This window comes from Phasianus colchicus, chromosome 10 (assembly GCF_987193195.1).
Source record: "Phasianus colchicus chromosome 10, bPhaCol1.hap1.1, whole genome shotgun sequence".
Classification (NCBI taxonomy): Eukaryota; Metazoa; Chordata; class Aves; order Galliformes; family Phasianidae; genus Phasianus; species Phasianus colchicus.
In genome coordinates this window covers 9384578-9402171 of record NC_143445.1, presented here as the reverse complement: position 1 = coordinate 9402171, position 17594 = coordinate 9384578, and the positions used below count along the sequence as shown (strand labels likewise).

The following is a 17594-nucleotide window of genomic DNA, read 5'->3' as shown; positions in this document are numbered from 1 at the left end:
CTTTCCCAGGAGGTCTGTGTAGGCTCCTTTCCTCCCACAGCTTGCTTGGAGAAGGGAAGGATGAGCAGCCCGGGGGGCTGGGGCTGTCTGAGGCGGTGTGTCAGGGCAGAGCTGCTGGCTTCAGAGCGCTTCTGCAGTAGAAATAAGTGGTCCCGTTTCCACTGAAATTCATGTGTGACTTGAAAGAGCAGCATGATAAAGAGGACTGGAGGCTACTGCATCTTAATAAAGCATGCGTTATACTCCTAACCATTTTTCCCCTTGGTCTGTTGTAGATCATGGAAGTTTATGTCTGGAAAATACAGTGAGACAATTATGTAGGCAAGCAGAAGAGTGTTTAGTTCAAAATGTCATTATTCACATTGTGCAGGTGCCAGAACCTAAGCTGATCCTAATTGAGATTACTGAGTTTGCAGGTCTGAGGGCAGAAAGGCAGAAGATCCTGGAGTGCAATACCTGAGGTGCCCTGAGGCACCCAGCTCTCTGCGGGCTCCTGGTGTTCCCATGGAGCCAGGAGTTGGACTTGGTGGTCCTTGTGGGTCCCTTCCAACTTGGGATGCTCTGATTATATGAGGAGCTGGCACTTCTGCCTTTCCAGGCTTCAGATGAGATGGCTTGTCACTTAGTAGCTGGTGTGTGCCTTCTACTGTGTGTTAGTGTGTAGTTTCAATTTTGGATGATTAATGGTGTCCTGTTTATGAATGGCATTTTTTAAGTCCCCAGCTCTGCTGCATGTTCTCATAAGTTTGCACGCCCTGTAAAACAAAAGAAAAATCCAAATGTTGCCGTGATGCAGAAAGCAATCCTGAGGAACAGAGAACAGCGGTTTAAGCTAAAATACTTGGAGTGAGTGTATGGCACTGGAGGTACAATGGGTGACAAAAGGAGAAGACCCCAAACAAATTTCAGCTGTTGCTGGTCAACCACCCAGTAAGCACTGCCTGAAAGTTGCAGGTATCACAACAGGTATTTCTAGCATTCTAGTCCTTATTGAAAAGGGTGAATGATGTCTTTGTCCACTGACATTTTTCTTTTGCAGTTTGTGAGTTTAGAAAACTGGTATTTCTTCTTGGGCAAGATGATACTGTTTTAAATCCTGACTGGATCCACGAAGCAGGGAAAAGATGTTAAAAAGATAAAGATAATTGTAAGTCCTCTGTCATTGACTATGGTGTGCCATCTTGGACAGAATCCTGGGAGCTACCAGAGACACATAAAATAAGCATCCAAACAGCTGCTAACTAGATGTATAAGTTGAATTGATCTACATTTAACAGACCACCTTGTTATTTTCTATACTGTTAAGAATATGTCAATAAGAGCTGGTTTTCAAAAGAAGTCTTCAAGGTAGTGAGGCTTCAGATATTAAAAACTTATGCAGACTGAATGCAAATGACTGTATATACTGTTTCTGAGAGGGAGAAAAAAAGGAGGAGGGAAAGGGAAGGTGCCTGAGGAAATAAAATACAGTGCTTAGGGCTTTGTGGTACTGTTTGCAAATAGAGTACTAACACTTAGTATGACACTTTGCATTTGGAACTTGTGAATGGAAAAGAAGTTGAGCTTTATTTAGTAGGTCATTTATTGTTTTCTTTACACATTATTTATTATGAACGTTGGCAGCTGAGATTTGTGCGGAAGATAAGAGCAAAGCATGAATTTTCCTCTCCTCCCTTGGTACCCAGCTACACAAACACATGGTAAAATGTTTTGCATTTTGAACAAGATGTTTCAACTTGAAGTGACATGCTAGCTTGAAGTCAGCAACAGCAAGGTGACAGTATTACTCTTTGTGTTCAATTTTTCATTTCTGAAGAGAGTCAACCTGCAGAGATTTTCTCTGTTCCAGTAGTGGAAGCATAAGAACTTCTCCTGTTGCACAAATGCAGGCTAGCTTCTCTGCTGTCAGAGCTCCTTCTCATGTCACTTTGTGAGTGGAAGGTTAGTCTTGCAGACTAGCAATAGAAAAGATGAAAGTACAGCTTTTCTTTCTTGACAACTGAATAGTGAAAGTTGTGCCGTGTACCTACTGCCGTATGCCACCAATAAATGGCAACTCTATAAATCCTTTAGAGATCCCATTCACAGCTAATTGATTTTATAGGAGTCGGACTGGTGTGCACCCAAATGGAGAGGTCAGTCTTAGGTTTACTTCTTCTGTGAGGAGAAGGGCCTTCTCTTACTCTGATGGCTTAAAGGAGGAGTATCATTGGAGAGCCACATTACTCAGGGTTGGAAAGTTCAAAAGAAATATTTAAAATAATTCTACCTTCCAACTCAAGTCAGAAGCTTCAACGTGAAATAATTTTGTTGTCATTTAAAAATGTATTTGTCTTTATTTGCCCTAAATCAACTTCCACTTTGACTTTTGCCCTCAGTAGGAACAAATACAGACCTGCGCTTGAATAACATTAGAGTGTAAAAAGAGGAATAGCATGAAGTGATGCACAAAAAGCAGTTCAACTTCAAAAATGCGTTTTTGCAATGGTTCTTCTTATCTTTGTGACTTCATTCTTGTGTCTAGTGCTCTTCAGGCCTGCTGGTAAGTCCGTAGCCATGAACTCTCCCTTTCAGTGGGTGCACTCCAGTGGCAGTCAGTGGGGCTCAATGCTATGGGGATTGTGTCTTCCTCACTTCTTCAGAGCAGTGTGTGTCTTTCTGGGCTATAATGTTTGATTCTGGCTTTTACCAGTTTGAGCAGCAGATACAGCTCTGGATGTAGTTTCTTGAGTACAGACAGGAATGAGCCCAAAATGGGGATTTGTTTTCATTCTTGAGAGCAATGCAGTAACGTTTAAAGTATCCACATAATTGAAAAAGTGATGGCATAGTACCAGCCTTTTTCCACTGAGCAAGTCTTCTTCATTTGACTTCAATACTGATTAGATCTCTGACTTGAGGAATGATATTTCATATTGTTCACTTCTTATTAATGTTGCAGTGATGTGTTTAGCATTGTAATACATGGAATTAAATATGGGTGTGTTAACTGTGTTCTTATGGCAGCTTGTGAAGTGCATGGATTCAAAATAATAAAGTAGGTGATGAAAGCATTCTTTTACAGAAGAGGATATATTTTTTTCCCTTTTTGTGAAAGAAGCAATCTATTTGTAAGCAATGCCTCCCAGAAAGAGAAGGGTAGGGTATAACTTAAACGTATATGGAAAAGTCTCTGCCAGTAGCACTCATTGGGAGTACTTCATGAAGGCTTTGTGGCTTTATGAAGTTGAGATATGTGCTCAGAATGCTTCCTGGGAGAGGTTACCTATAGGAAGCTGACTTGATGAAAGCCAAGAGAATAAAGAGGAGAGAAAAGAAAAAGGAAAAAATAAAAAACAACCTAAAGCCTTTGGCCATCAGCAGTTGCGATGTGTTCGTAAGCCAGCAGGACGTGGCAGCAGCCCCGTGGTGCTTCGTGCACTCAGCCAGCACAGCTCAGGGGTTTACACTGTGGTACCTGCGAGCATCTGCAGCTGGAGGGGCTGAGGCCTGGAGGTGAGCAGCAGTGTGGGGCAGTGGGGCTTTTGTTTTCTGTGCAGTGCTGTCCTGGGGCCAGGCTTTGATGAGCTGGGTACAATAAGCTGCAGTTGATTCAAAAATAGTTTAAACTTCTGCGTCCAGAAGCCGTACCAGTGTCCATCCTTGCTCCATGTCTCCTGATGACATTAACCACTGATGGCTGTGGCACTGAAAGCTGCCTTGGCTTTATTTCTGCACAATCATATAGACAATCTCACGAGTACAGCTGATCTGGATCTAAATGCATATAGCTGTCCAGTATCTATTTCCAGGCCTTTGGCTACAAATGTGGGGATATTGATCCACCTGGGAGCAGCTGTGCTGAGTGAGCAGGGCTGGTGCAGGGTGGGTGGCCCTGCTGAGGGACAGGCACGTAGCAGGGAAAGCTGTCATGGCAAAGGGTGTGTGTGGGGGGGAATGACTTGAAGATGAGAAAGAAACCTAGCGGAAAATGCTGCTCCTCCCCACCTGAAATGAGTTAGGCATGCTGCTGTTGAACTTGGGTAAGATTTGATTTTTGAGGGCAAGTAACTGCAATATGTTGACGTAGCAAAGTATTCCTACTGACAGTCCTTTTTCCTCCCTGCTTGTTGTTACCAAGATTTTGCTTTGCAGTAAGTGTTAGTCCTTCTAGCAATGTTCGTTCTCTCTCCCTTCCACACCCCCTCCTCCCCCAGGCACTTTCTTCCAAAGCAAGAGAAGTCTTCAGCTTTGACTTCTAGATAAATGCCTCGTGCAGATAGCCTTCGCGATCTTCTTTTCCATCACATCCCAGGAGAGTTGTCACCTGATTTCTAAAAACTCTCAAGAGATTCTGTCTTCTAGATTCCATTTCCCATATCACACAAGCTTCTAGTGAAAGGCATGGCTGCTTTTTGACTGTTAGGCAACTACTGTCAGTCCATTGGTACGTGCCATTGAGCTCCAGGTTGCAGTATCTCCAGTAGCTTGAATAAACGGACAAACATAGGTGGTTTTAAGGTGCCTTAACCAAAGAAATGTCCGTAAATGCAAAACCCGGGGTTTCATTTCTAAGGCTAAGCAGCCTTTCAGCACATTTGATCCTATCAGCTAGCACTACCTGGCAGCGCTGCTTTTGTCAGTGTGTGAAATAAGAAATTAACTCTGCTAAGGTTCTCAGGTAACTGAATTCTTGCATGCTGCAGTGCTGCTGTTTCAGGAACACAGAAATGATCACAGTGTCATCGCAGTGTCTAGAGCTAAGAAAAGCAGAGTGCCCAGGAAATGCAGGAACCATTCCTTGTCTTCTGGGTTTTGAATTGCTTACTAGAATAACCAAGTCTTATGTCCTGAAGTAGTGAGTGGAGTGAAACATGCCATGGGACAGGAAGGACTGGCATTCAGTATCAAAAGCCATGTCACTATTTACTATTTGAGAGTTTTCTGGGAGGCAAGGCTCTGATATTGTGGGTCACTATTCCATATCTGGTCCACCGTAAGTTGGCTCAGATGGTGCCCAGCACCTCCTCCACTGAGCAAACTGCATGTATGGACATATCCTCAGTCAGAAGGAAGCTTGGCACATCAATTCCATTGTTCTTTTGCAGGCTATTTATTTTAGACTCAGGAACCTATATAAGTAAGTATGTATTATTTTGAAAACAACAACAACAAAATGAAAAACGCCCTGTACCTTTTTCTTCCTGTTAATTTGGTGCCTCTTCAGAACAAAATGTTATGTTCTGTCTGAATAGGAAGAATTTGAATGCAATATCTTGCTTTTACAGTTGCAGTCTGTTAATAATTATTGCCAATTTGTGGTTAGCTTAAAACGTAATAGCCTCTGTGTGTGGTTTTCAATGAAAAATAGCCATTGTAATGTTTGTCAGACATCTTTATGCCTAGGGCATTACTCTGAATGCAGTGCATAGAACCAATTGAATAGAATACTTCATGTCTTGGTGTTTGTTTTTCCTTACTTCTCATCTGTCAACTGCTGTGCTCATTTTCTTTTTATTACTACTGATACTTGAGGATGAGACAGCCAAATTCACTTATCAGTTTAACATGTGTAAATCCAGCAGGACACATTTCTGACTCAATGCAGTAAAACAGATTAAGTGTGCTGCTTGCATGTTCCTTTTTTTATAAAGGCATCGTGAAATGGAAAATGTGTGTGGCCTTGCTGGGTCAGTGAGTGATTAGCTATGAAACTGGTGTGTTGGGAGTTGAACTTCTTGGCGTCATCACTGACAACTTTCCTTTGGCATCTCAACGTGGTTTTGGTGCTATAATGTTGTTTTCAACAGGTGGTGAATTATGCTAAAATTAGATCCTTCAGAGGGGAAACCGTAACAGTAAAGAGATGAGTTACTGAATCATGAATTCCTGGAACCAGATGCCCCTCCTCCTTTTGAGAGGCTCCTTCCATCAGTAAGCACTGCACAATTGTGTACCTACAGCTCCTTCTGTAGCAAATCTGGTCTTAATGGGTTTATGGAGGAGGACCGTTTCTTAGAAGAAACATTGCCTGAAATTGGGCCCCTGTTTTATCCAAACATCAATCTTTGTTCCAGTTACCAGTTTGCACCAGTACCGAGAATATACATAATATTTTTAAGCAGCTGCAAGCTTTTGCACGCGGAAAGTGCTTGTCAATTTTCCTTTTTAATACAAAAATCAAGGGCAATTTTAAGTTATATGAGCCTGCAGGAAGAATCTGAATTGGGGGCTGAATGTCGCTTTTTGTAAAATGCGTTGAAAAGACAACTGTATTTCTTGGAAATGTTTTCACAAAGGATTTGCTCCTAGAGTCAGACCATGTCTGCAGTGTTTCAAGCAGAACAAGGAACCAAGTGAGGAAGAGCTGCAGCAAACTCTGCTTTATTTCCCATCCACATCCTTTTCTGGCACTTATAATGCCTGGCTGTACTGTGTATTTGTAGGGAGTCAGAAGTTAACCTCTTAGCTTCTGATTTTTCTGACCAAATCTTTTGTATCTAGCACAAGCAGTGCATGGAGTCGGGATTTTCCAGATATTTTGATGGAAAGAGAGAAGTATTTGGACTTTCCAGGATTTCCAAAATACAAAAAAGTCCCACAAACTTGATGCAGAGTGAGGTTGTCAGTGGTCCTTGGAGGTCTCTGGTGGTTAGGCAAGAGTGAAGGTCTAAGGACTTGCATGTTGGATGCAAAGAGCTAGGCGTGGGAGTGGGGAGAAACATAAGAGAAGTACTGGCAGACATTCATCCTCTTAGAGAAAACCATTCCGAGAAGGCAAAAGAGGAGGACACTCTGCCTTGCAGCAGCTGAGATCTGAAAGCCTAGAACAGTTTTGCTGTGTTAAGAATGATATAGCTCTGGTTTTTTGCTCACTCAAAAAATCATAAATTATTTTTTTTAATCTGTTCTAGAGGAGTTCTATATTAGCTTCATGCAAGGGCTTTAATACCATGCACTATTTATAACACATGGACCAGAACTGGAAAATTACAAAGAGAGGAGGGTCAGCAAAGGTAGACTATGAGTGCATAGACATGGTTTGGACCTGAACTGACCTGAAAAATGACTATGAGGGGACATGGTGAAAGTTGAGAAAAACAAGAATGGTGTCAGACAAGTCAACCTTACTTGTGGTTCCTCCTGTCAAGAATTCGGTGTCATCAACTGAAACTAGTGGAAGGCAAGTTTGGAAAGGAAAAAGAGAGTGGAGAGCAAAAAAAATTTGTTTGACAGAACAACTATTTGAGCTGTGTCTTTCCTTTCTACAAAACATTTACCATCCTTAATGTCTGCGTAGATTTAATGGATTGTTTTGGGTTGTTGTAGTTTGCTGCTGTGCATGGGCCTCCCCCTGTGAGCTAGGTGATGCTGGCAGCATGTCCATGCATCTGTACCTTGCACATCCATTGGCTGCTGCTTGCTGTGAAGGTGGGCTAAGTGGGGGAACAGAACTTAGTGGATTATATTTCTTTTTGCTGAGGTTGAGGCTATATTTACTTTTAATTATACAGGCTTTCACAAACCACAATGCTTGTTCTGGGATCCCAACCACTGCCCCTTCTGTTTTTTTTCCCAGAATTTTTATTTTCTTATTTTGGTAGGACTGAGGATTGCAAGTTTGTTAGGATTAGCAGTTCTTAGCTTAGAAACTAGAAACGGAGACTGAAAAGTGAACCATTTCTCCAGAAGTACAGAAAGTTGTGTCAATGTGAGAAATACCTTCTCAGATGTTGGCAGTGTTAGAATTCACTGTTTCACTTTGTGTTGCAAGAAATTGGGTAAGACAGAGGGAATTTGAAAGGATGCAAGATGTCTCTTTCCCACTGCCAAACTAAACCAATGCAGATGTGACTTGCAGGATTTTCTTCCTTTCTTTTTTTTTTCTGAAGTAAAATAATCATGGCGATCTGTTCTTTGAAGTTTGTCTGCTTTTTTTCTCTCTTCCAAAGTGCCATTATTTACTTTTCAACTATAGGACCCAAATACTGAAATAATGTTTTCTTAGTTGCTTAAGATAGCACTATAAGATAGGATAGCATACAGGAGTTCATAATACTGAATTTATGCTACAACTATGTAATATCAAATAGAATAATAGTTGTACTGACAGCTTCCATACATACAGAAAGCAGAGTATTTTAGTACTTAGAAAAAACAATGAAGAGAAACTAAGGATATTTTATTGTTTTATATACAGTATGTACGTGTACGTATGTATATATGCATTGTATGTTTGTGTCAATGCAGATGGTGATTCTGACCTTGACTAAATGAGCTTCCTGACCTCTTTTTGCTTCAACTATTCCAGCTGGAAAATTGGGTGAAAATGTGGATTATTTGTAAACCAGATGTTGTTGAAGTTGAGCTTTTCTTTGTAAATAGACTGAAAAAAGAATGATCATTTCTGCAATGTAGCATAGACAGAAATAGCAAATATTAGAATTACAATCAGAAAAGCATGCAATGGAAGCCAGAAAATATGGCAGCAGCAACATGTCTGGAGATAGTAAATTTAGATGATTAAATTATTTAATGGCTTTTTATGGCCCTTTATCGCTATGTGTTTTGTTTTCAAGGGCTGATTGAAGTCCAAGTAGATGAAAACAAAAGGGTAATGCTTGTTTGGAATTTCCCAGTGCATCAAGCTAAAGAAGAAATATAAAGTAATTGCATATCTTGTTTTTGTACACATCAGCAGGATGACATTGCTAATGAAAGGTTTATTCTTCCATCCTGATTGCTGATGTGAAAAGAAGCATTTTGTTTGGTAAAGTAAGAATAGCCCAGTTTCTATTCAACCTGAGCAAAGATACCTGGAGCAGAGGCCCGTGGTTAGAGCTGTCAGCTGTGCAGCATACAGTCTGTGGCTCACTGTGCTCCAGGGACTCAGGTTTGCAACAAGGGCGATTGGCAGCACTGTGGCACATGGCTCTCCTGGCTTTGCCAAGGACTGCTTTCTCAAGTGTGGAACAGGTGTGAAAGGAGTGGCCGTAGGGATGAGATTTTGGTCCTAGCTTTCTGCTAGGCCAGGGGATTTTCCAGCTTGGAAAGCTGCTGAAGCCATTCTCCTGTTAGGAATGCCTTCTTGGGGGTTAGGAACATTGTCATAAAGTGGAAGGACTAAATACGCACACGTTGCCACAGAGTTTTTGGAGGCTTTTTCTAAATACAGAAGCTTAAACTCACAAGTTTGTTCTGTGTGAAGTGCATTGATATCTGGGCCATGAGGTGAAAGTAAAGGGTACAGAGGAATGCTGAGATCAGTGCTCTGTCTGCCCAGAAGGGCAGAAATGGATTGACATAGGTGCAGCTGCTGGTATCAGGCTCTGTTTTCTGGAAAGGTTTGTTAGCAGAGCTCTGACAAATAGAAGAGGCTTCTTCTCATGTTTATGATGTTTATGAAGGGATGTTGCCACCCTGCCTTGGAGAGCTCACCTTGTGTGCTGATGTCATTTTTTCCACGATAGATTCCCAGCCCTTTGTCTGCTAAGGGCTGTCTGTGTGGATGTGTAGGCAGAACTCAAGTATCAGCTGCTTCAGCAACTTCACAAAGCATATGCAGGGGTTGATGTTTCAGCTTGTTATTAGACTGTACCTGGAGTTACATTTCTCAGAAAACAATGTAACTCTCTTCCAGCTGACTTGCAAAAAGGTTGCTTCGTGTGTTGCTTCGTGTGTAGTTTTACCATTATAAATTTGGAAGAAAAAAGAAGTCTATCATTAAAAAAAAAAAAAAAAAAAAAAAAAAAGAACAAAAAAACAAAACAAACAAACAAAACCACAAAAAAACAACTTATTTCTGATCCCACTGCCGTAATCTACTTTACCTGTGCAATGTGAAGCTTTTAGGAAGTGCAGTTTTTACATGCCTTCACAAACCCATACAGATTACATCCTGTCCTTGACTCCTGGAAGATGCGGATGAGGTGAATGTGTAGTGTACTGTCACTGACACCAAATTTTCTGTTTCCCTGCTAGGGGCTGTGTGTCACCCTTTGGTTTTCTTCAGTGGTTTTTCTCCTGTGGTTCTACCAGGAACTCTTGACATGCTGGGATTTCCACAGCCATTCAGAGGAGGTGGGCTGCTCTGGAAAGATGGATGAGCAGGTTTTAGCAAAACAAGCAAAAAAGCGAGTGGGCAAGACAGATAATTCTGTAGGCTGTTGTAGTGGATGTTAATTATTTGCAGTAAATGTTGCTCGTATTTCTGTAGACTGCTTTACAGATGGTACAGAGTTTAGGCTGACACAGATTTCTCTGTTATTTTGAAACTTACGCCAGAGTGCTTGTAGACTTGAGGCAAAGAGTACCTATAGATAGCTGCTGTGGGGGTGGTGAAGTCTTTTCCCCTCCATAATGGACCTTGATGCATGCTCGAGTGCCTGAGGCTGCTCAAGCATGACCTCTTGTTGCTTAGTACCTGCTCTTCTGTATTTGTTTTCTTGCTTTCTTATTCTGAGCTCTACTGTGTTTCTTTCTTGGAGGTTGTCCCATCTGATTTGATTCTCCTGCGTGCCTGTTTTAGTGATGTAATTGTAGTATTGACAAAACTGAGTCTGCAGTACTACCATGAAAGTGACTGTGGGTGTGCAGTTATTATTTATGTATACATGAGCATAAGTCAAGACTGTGCTTTTGACTTGCACTGTGTTTGTGCATGTCAGCATTTCTCCTGGACAGAAACCCTAAGCCAAAGGGAACTATTCATTCCCTGAAACTTGCTATGAGTTTGGTCTTTGCATGAACTGATGCTTTATTTTGATCCTTCTTGGTGGGAGAAGGAGATTAGATTACTTAAGAGGGCAGTATTGTAAATTCAGTATTTGCAAGTAGAATATTCAGCAAATCAAATATCTTGCCTTTTTAGAAATGCCTTCTATGTTAGTTGAAGACGCGTACTTTCAGAGCTGAATTTTCATATGCTTATAGGGCTGCTTGATAAGCTTCAGTTAATTTTGTTTTCCAGCAAGTGAATGGCATACTGTAGCAGTGGATTAGTTTGTCCAGCAGTACATTTCTATGTATCACTCACTGTGTATCAAGCTGAAGTCAATGAAGCATTCTGGTGCATAGATTTAAAAGAGAAATAAATTAAAGAGGGCGAAAGATATAGAAGCAATGTAGGAAAGCAGAAGAAATGAATTTTTAGAGAATTTGTGACTCCTTGTCAAAAAAACTGAATGCTAATGGCTATGCTGTTAAAATTTGCTTTGCACTTCTGCTACAGAACGAAGCATTATTAGATGGCTGGGGATGTTGTTCCCTATTACAAGTGCAGAGGGATATGCTTTCAAAACACATCTAAGAAAGTGATGCCTTTATTTGTAGTTGTTCACTGTTAATTCTGTTATATCGCTGTGTGAATACGATAGCTTATTTGTTATTTCATTGCTTCAACCTTTAAATGCCATGGTGTTGAGAAATTACTGTATGCATGTAAATCTTGTGCTTGGCTGAACTGAGCAGCAGTAGTTTGCAGGCCTTGTGCAGGCTGCAGGAGCTGGCTGAGCAGGGAACCATCTTCCCTTTTGGGCAGCCTGGCACCGTGCTGCACAGTTTGGGGTTAAGGGACCATCTTTGCCAGGTTCCCTCACCAAGTGGTGTCCGTTGTCCTGTGTGCAGGCAGTGCTGCAGGAGGAGGAAAGGAGAGCTGGAGATTGCGGTGTGTGCTCGAATTACAGAAAGGAGTCGATATTCTACGGAGCCTCTGAGAGGAGTTGATATCTGCTTTAAGTTAAGTCAGCAGGGCTGATGGATCCGGCACTAAATTTAACTTCTGGCAAGGACCTTTTATCTTGGCAGCTGCGTTCACTACGTTAGATGAGAGGCACTTGGGACTTGGTAAAGATAGTGTGGTGGCTGGGAAGAAAACAAGGGTGATTCCAACTTGGTTAGTGTTGTGGTTCTATATTGGTAGCCTCTTGAAATGTCTGCATACCTTGGCAAAGGACTTCTGCTGTCTTTTCTGTTTTCTAGTGCCAAACATGGATGCTTTTCACTGCTAAGTAGGAGCACAGTGAAATCTGTCTTTACCAGCCTGCTGTATGACTGCTGAAATTCAGTTTCAAGGAGATGATGATCTCAAACACAAAGCTGAGAGGTGAAGATAATGTTGGTGTATCTTTTTAATTCATGGAATTTGTGCACTGTACTTTAAATTTAGAAGCAATCATGGAACGGATACGTTTATGTAGTGCTCAGGTTATATATGCTGTGCTCAGTATGTCCAGGTCCCTGGCATTCTGCCTGTGGAACAACCATGTGGAAATTTTGCAGAGGTCTGTTACCACGGATCAAATGTTAAAATGCCTGAAAGAGTTACTGGAATTCCCAACTATTTGCTCAAAGAGGGGAAAAAAAAACAACAACAACAACAAAAAAAAAAAAGACAGTACTCAGGGCAGTGTTGCAGATCTCTGAATACTTAACTAAAATTAGTTATGAAAAAGATGCTTATAGCTTAATATGTGAAATATCTGGAATGAAAAAGTAGAAAAATGGTTTATTCTCTTGGTTACACAGACTAAGATTAACTGAACATAAGACTAGTGGACATCCCACAGAGATGGTCTGCAGAGGGAAATACAGCTCTGCTACCCCAGCTGGCTGAGCCCTCTTCTGAACAAAGGAGAATAGAAAGGGCCGTGTGTGCACGTGCACGTGTGTGGGCACTGAGGAGGTTTGTTTGGTTGTCTAAGACCTTTATGCATTGTCAGCCTGCAGACAGCTGACCTTGGGCAGCCCCATCTCAGCAGCAGCAGGCAGGCTGTCCTGTTCCATGCAGGGCAGGGGGGCACGTAGCTGTCTTGAGGGACCTGCACTGATGGCTCCTGGGTACTGCAGTGTTGGTTCCACCAGGCAGATACACGGTGAGCTGTCCTTTTGGCAGGTGACTACAAAACCGGGTTTTACAGGTCAAAATATATTTTGAACTTCGCCCCATTTTTTTTTCATTTTGCAGCTGTCTGCGGATGCATAAGTTTGCAGAGTGCTTCCTCGTACTGGTATTTGCACTGATTTGAAAGGGGAACTGTTACCTTGATACAAAGGAAGGCAGATCCCAGGCCTGAGCAGCACCTACGTGCTCTGCCAGGCCTGTGTTCATGGCCTGCTTACCTGCACTGCAACAGATCACCATTTAATGAGGAGCTTCTTTGCATGGAGGCGTACGTGTGCATGAAAGAAGAATGCAGCCATTTTGACTTTCGAATCAGGGAGGAGAAAGGATGTAATGGTTTTTGAGGTAGAGGCAGACATTCAGTTGCAAGCTTTTTTCCTACAACTTCCTATTTTGATTTGCATAAGAGCCAGGGGGGTGTGGGGAGGGTGTATTTATGGTTTAATGAGACACTGTTGCCTTAGTAGAACATTATTCACAGGAAGAAATGAGTTATTGCAGGCTTTCTTCTTTCTGTTCAGTTTCTGTGGATACAGCGTGTAAGTTTTAGCCATACTTCCCCATCGAGTGGTATCAGTAGCTTTCATTTGTTGCACTGAAGCTGCTGAAGCACAGAGGTTACAGGGGCGCAGTTTTTTAAGAGCAATTTGTTTGCTGCTTGAATTCCTACTGATACAATGAGCTTTCGAGGACGGGTTTTCAGAAGGGAGCCCAGTGAGCTGCGGAAGAAGAGAAAGACCATTAGGCGAGTGAATCGAGGAGAAATGCAAAGGCTGAGCTGTGTGAGTATTCCTCTGTCTTCCATCTCTACTACAAAACTGTTATGAGATTACAGGTCAAATATAAATAGGGGAGAGCAGGACTTATTCCTTGGTGTGTATAGAGGATGACTGATTCTCATCAGTCTGTAGGATGAGGTACATGGTAGAATGATTTTTTCTTACTTTTAAGACTGAAGCATGCAGAGTTCAGGGAGTTACATCAGAAAAATGAGGTAGCATCGTGTTTTTCTTCTTGGAAAGAGTGTTGAGGCACTGGCACAGGCTGCCCAGGGAGGTGGCAGAGTCACCGTCCCTGGAAGTGCTCAAGAACCATGGAGATGTGGTACTGAGAAACAGGGTTTAGTAGGCAATACTGGCTGTAGGTGAACTGTTGGACTAGATGAACTTAGAGGTCTTTTCCAACATAATGATCCTGTGTTGTTGATCAGGCAGATGCTGACAGCAGCGTAATGTGATGATGTCTCTATGCCCGGTAACAAATGCTTGGCAGTTCTGTGAAAATCCATAATGGTGCCTCTGGAGTAGAAAGTTCTTCTGTGTGATTTCAGGGTCATTTCACACTTTGTAGTTTGCTTTGTGTAATTTGTGCCTTTGGAGACCAGGAGCGGGAGAAAGCCACCATCCTTCTGAAGCGAGCAATAGGGGAAAGCTCCAGTGCCTTTGGTGGAAAGCTGCAGCAAAGTTCTGCCCCATCAAGGCAAGCAGTGGCACTGAGTTAAGACTGCACGTTCTGAAACCCAAGGTGTGGCACGCATTAATTATTTTGTGCCTGAACTTTCTCAACTAAAAGTGAAACTATCGGAAAGTTAAGTAAAACACAGAGAACCCTGCTGTGAGACAATTTAAGCAAGCACTGTTTTTCAGAGTATTCTCTTAACTTGAGGCATTACTTCAGATTTCAGATGTTTATTAGTTTCCCTGATGATGATTTGGAGGCAGTGGATCCTTTTCTTTGTAAGAGCTGTTCAATTTTCTTCTGCAGATTTGTGTAACAAATTAGATTGTGTTTCTGTGCAAGCTGAGGGATTTTTGGAGGCTATTCTTCATGCTAATGTAACAAAGAATCAGTGATAATACACCAAAGATGATTATTCTCATTAGCTTTCTTAAGAAGGAAAGTATATATGCAATTGTAGCATTTAGTAGCAGGTAAGTTGGGATGGTCTGTGGTTCATCTAGTAGTAAAGTACTTGTGTTTTGCTTGTGACCATCTGCCATTTTGGATTTGTATTTTATATGGAAGTGGATCTTTCAGACACAGCTACTTTACTGTAGTTCCTGCTGTCACACAGTTGGAGACGCCAAGGGCTAGAGAGGTTTTGAAGTTAACTCTCAAATATTGCTAGATCTTCAGAAGTTCGATAGTTCCCAAATAACTGATGGGATTTTCCAAAGAGTTAAGTGTGTCAGTCTTCTGGACTGAAAACACTGCAGCTGAGTGGTTACTGCTGAAAACTTACCTTACGATGTCAAGGTGTCTGAGTCTGCTCTTGTTTCCTTGAACCTGACTCCAAAGTTTGGTAGAATCAGGATTACATACCTGAAAAGCATAACGTTCTCGAGAGTTTGTTGTTAACAACAACAAAAAGCCATCCTTGTGTACTTTAAAGGTATTTGATATTTTAGGAAGTTTCATGACTAAGCTTTTAAGGAGGCCTATTTTCCCTTGATAATAATAATTACTTGCTTTTGGCATGATAAATTGAGTTAAATCATGAGCTTTTTCATTGGTTAGTCCTTACCAGTCTACCTGTTTTGTTTAATAAAATAGAAAATTGTACTTCGTAGTCTCAATCTCTGAGAATGAAGGTTGATGCTGCTGGTGAAACCATCTAACCCTGGCAGCTCACAAGACTTGTTAGGACATAGGCAGTGCCCCTTGACTTATACTGATAAATCCTGGTTGTTTTGTTGTTATTGTACAGATCCTGATTTTATGTGATTAGTGCTCCCTAGAAGAGGTTGAAGGCTTGCAGGAAAGCACGGTTAGAAATAAAACAAAGCCCAGATAGCAGCAATAAATCAGTAGCCTGCCTGTAGGCAGTGCACTGCACTTCTGCAAAGTGTCTGGCTGTTATAATACGTGAGATATAAGTCGGATTTTCAGGGAAATCTGTTTGTTTTTATTTCTTTTCAGACAGAAAATAGACTGAGATGGGGTCACTGTGTCATTCTGTGGATGGATTTCTCAATAGCATGTTTTGCCCCTGGGAAACACAAGCATACTTGGCTTTACTCTTGTGGTTTGTGACCCGTGTCATTCTACCCAATATTTCATAATTGGAGCATGTTAAATTGTTGGCCTATGGGTACTCCTTGTTACCAAGCCAGGAGCTTTTCTCTCCTGTATTCATCAGCAGTTGTACCAGCAGTGCTGCAGGTCATACAGTGCTGTTAACACCCGTGACCTCTGGATGGGGGTCCTTGTTCAAAGACAGTGTTTCTTCCTACAGCATAGCTAAACCTGTGTTTTCTGTAGGTGGACTTGTATTATTTGCTGGAAAAATTCTTTTGTAAGACTAATTATAATCTGATTAGTTTTTATTGATTATAGATTGCTGATGGAGCCTAATGTGGTTGAGCAGATCATGTTTTCATTTATGTTGTGCATGTGAGTGATTTGGTTGCTAATTGATTGGGAGGGTGATTGATGTCAGTGAAATGATTATAAATTCACGTCAGTGGGAGGGCTGAGTTTATGGTGATTGTGCATGAATGATACTGTTGTTTATGGATGACTCCTCAGTGGAAATACGAATGTGATTATTTGGCAGATAGGTAGCATGAAAATATCTATAACTCCTGAAGAGGTAAATAACCAGAGTGTAGTTAGACAAAGGGAGATATTTACTAACTATAAAGAAGGAGGGCAGCATATATGAGGTCTGTTATATAGGATGTTGTCTTATTGCAAAGTTCACTCTAGAAATCAAATGTTATTTTTGAAAAGTTTATTTAGAGCTAATGCAAACATTTTTAAGATTTGTTTTTTGAGTGAGGGATTTTTGGAGTCTTTGAGCACCCTTCAACAATGATGTTTGCTCAGTCTCCAAGTCTGGGACTTCACAGATCTAAATTTTAGTATTTAGGTGAAACTGGCCAATGTAGTTGACCATTGTGCACTGCCTTGCAATTTCATCATGCAGTTCACAGCAGCGATCAAAGCCTTTAGTGTCAGAGTGTGTTCTCATGAATGGACATTAGAGCTTTCTTTTGGGTTCTAAATACTCACTGCAGAACAGAGCAACAACAACAACCAAGTCTTATGCATGCCTTAAAAAGTCAACTAAAAAGAAACCTTCACTTTTGAAGTAAATAAAAATGATTTTGACAGGTAGCTCAGTGCTGTGCACTGTGTTCTGTAGCTTGCACAGCTGCTCTAGCATCAGGATTGTGCCAGATATGGCTGGTGGAGGATAACCTTGCAGCCTCATTGCTTGCATCTTCTTTCCTCAATTTCCCCTGAACCTGTACACAGACAAGTAAGTACTTGTGTATCACTGCATCTCCCTCACTTGTCCAGGTCGGACTGAAGGAAGGAACTGTTTTGGTGTGATTTCTGTTACTGTAGCCAGTGCTCTTATCACTGTGAACGTGCTGTGGCTGTCAAAGCTGGTTTTCCATGTTTACTATGAGGGTCATTTGATTGGCACTGAAGTGCAAAAATTGGAAGCATCTTTTTTCCATGTACATTTTCTATGGACTACAGTGTTTGAATGTCTTTCTCAGCACACGTGTAGCATTGCTTGCATAAAGATTAGAAGCTTTGCTCAAACCCATTATGTACAGGCTGCAGGATGGTTTCTTTTATGTTCCTCTTTGCAATCGTGAGTCTGTTCAACTGAGATCATCCTAGAAAAAGCAAACATGACTGGCAAGTGCTGTTTACAGAGCAGCATCCCCTTTGTGCTGCCCAAGCAGGACAGCTCACA

The 17594-nt window shown here is 41.5% G+C and overlaps 1 protein-coding gene across 12 annotated transcripts in view; it reads left to right on the top strand.

Annotated features, from left to right (window-relative positions):
• Positions 1-17594, top strand: part of DOCK10 (dedicator of cytokinesis 10) — a 136823-nt gene that overhangs the window by 20999 nt on the left and 98230 nt on the right. Inside the window, exon 1 of one of the 12 annotated variants that reach the window (XM_031596367.2) lies at positions 12403-13662. The exons of 10 other annotated variants lie outside the window; for them this stretch is intronic. In XM_031596367.2, coding sequence (XP_031452227.2) covers positions 13558-13662 — 105 coding nt within the window. In that variant the 5' untranslated portion in view covers positions 12403-13557. Of the gene's footprint in view, positions 1-12402; positions 13663-17594 lie in introns of those variants that run through there. One more of the 12 variants, XM_031596365.2, reaches the window with a different exon arrangement.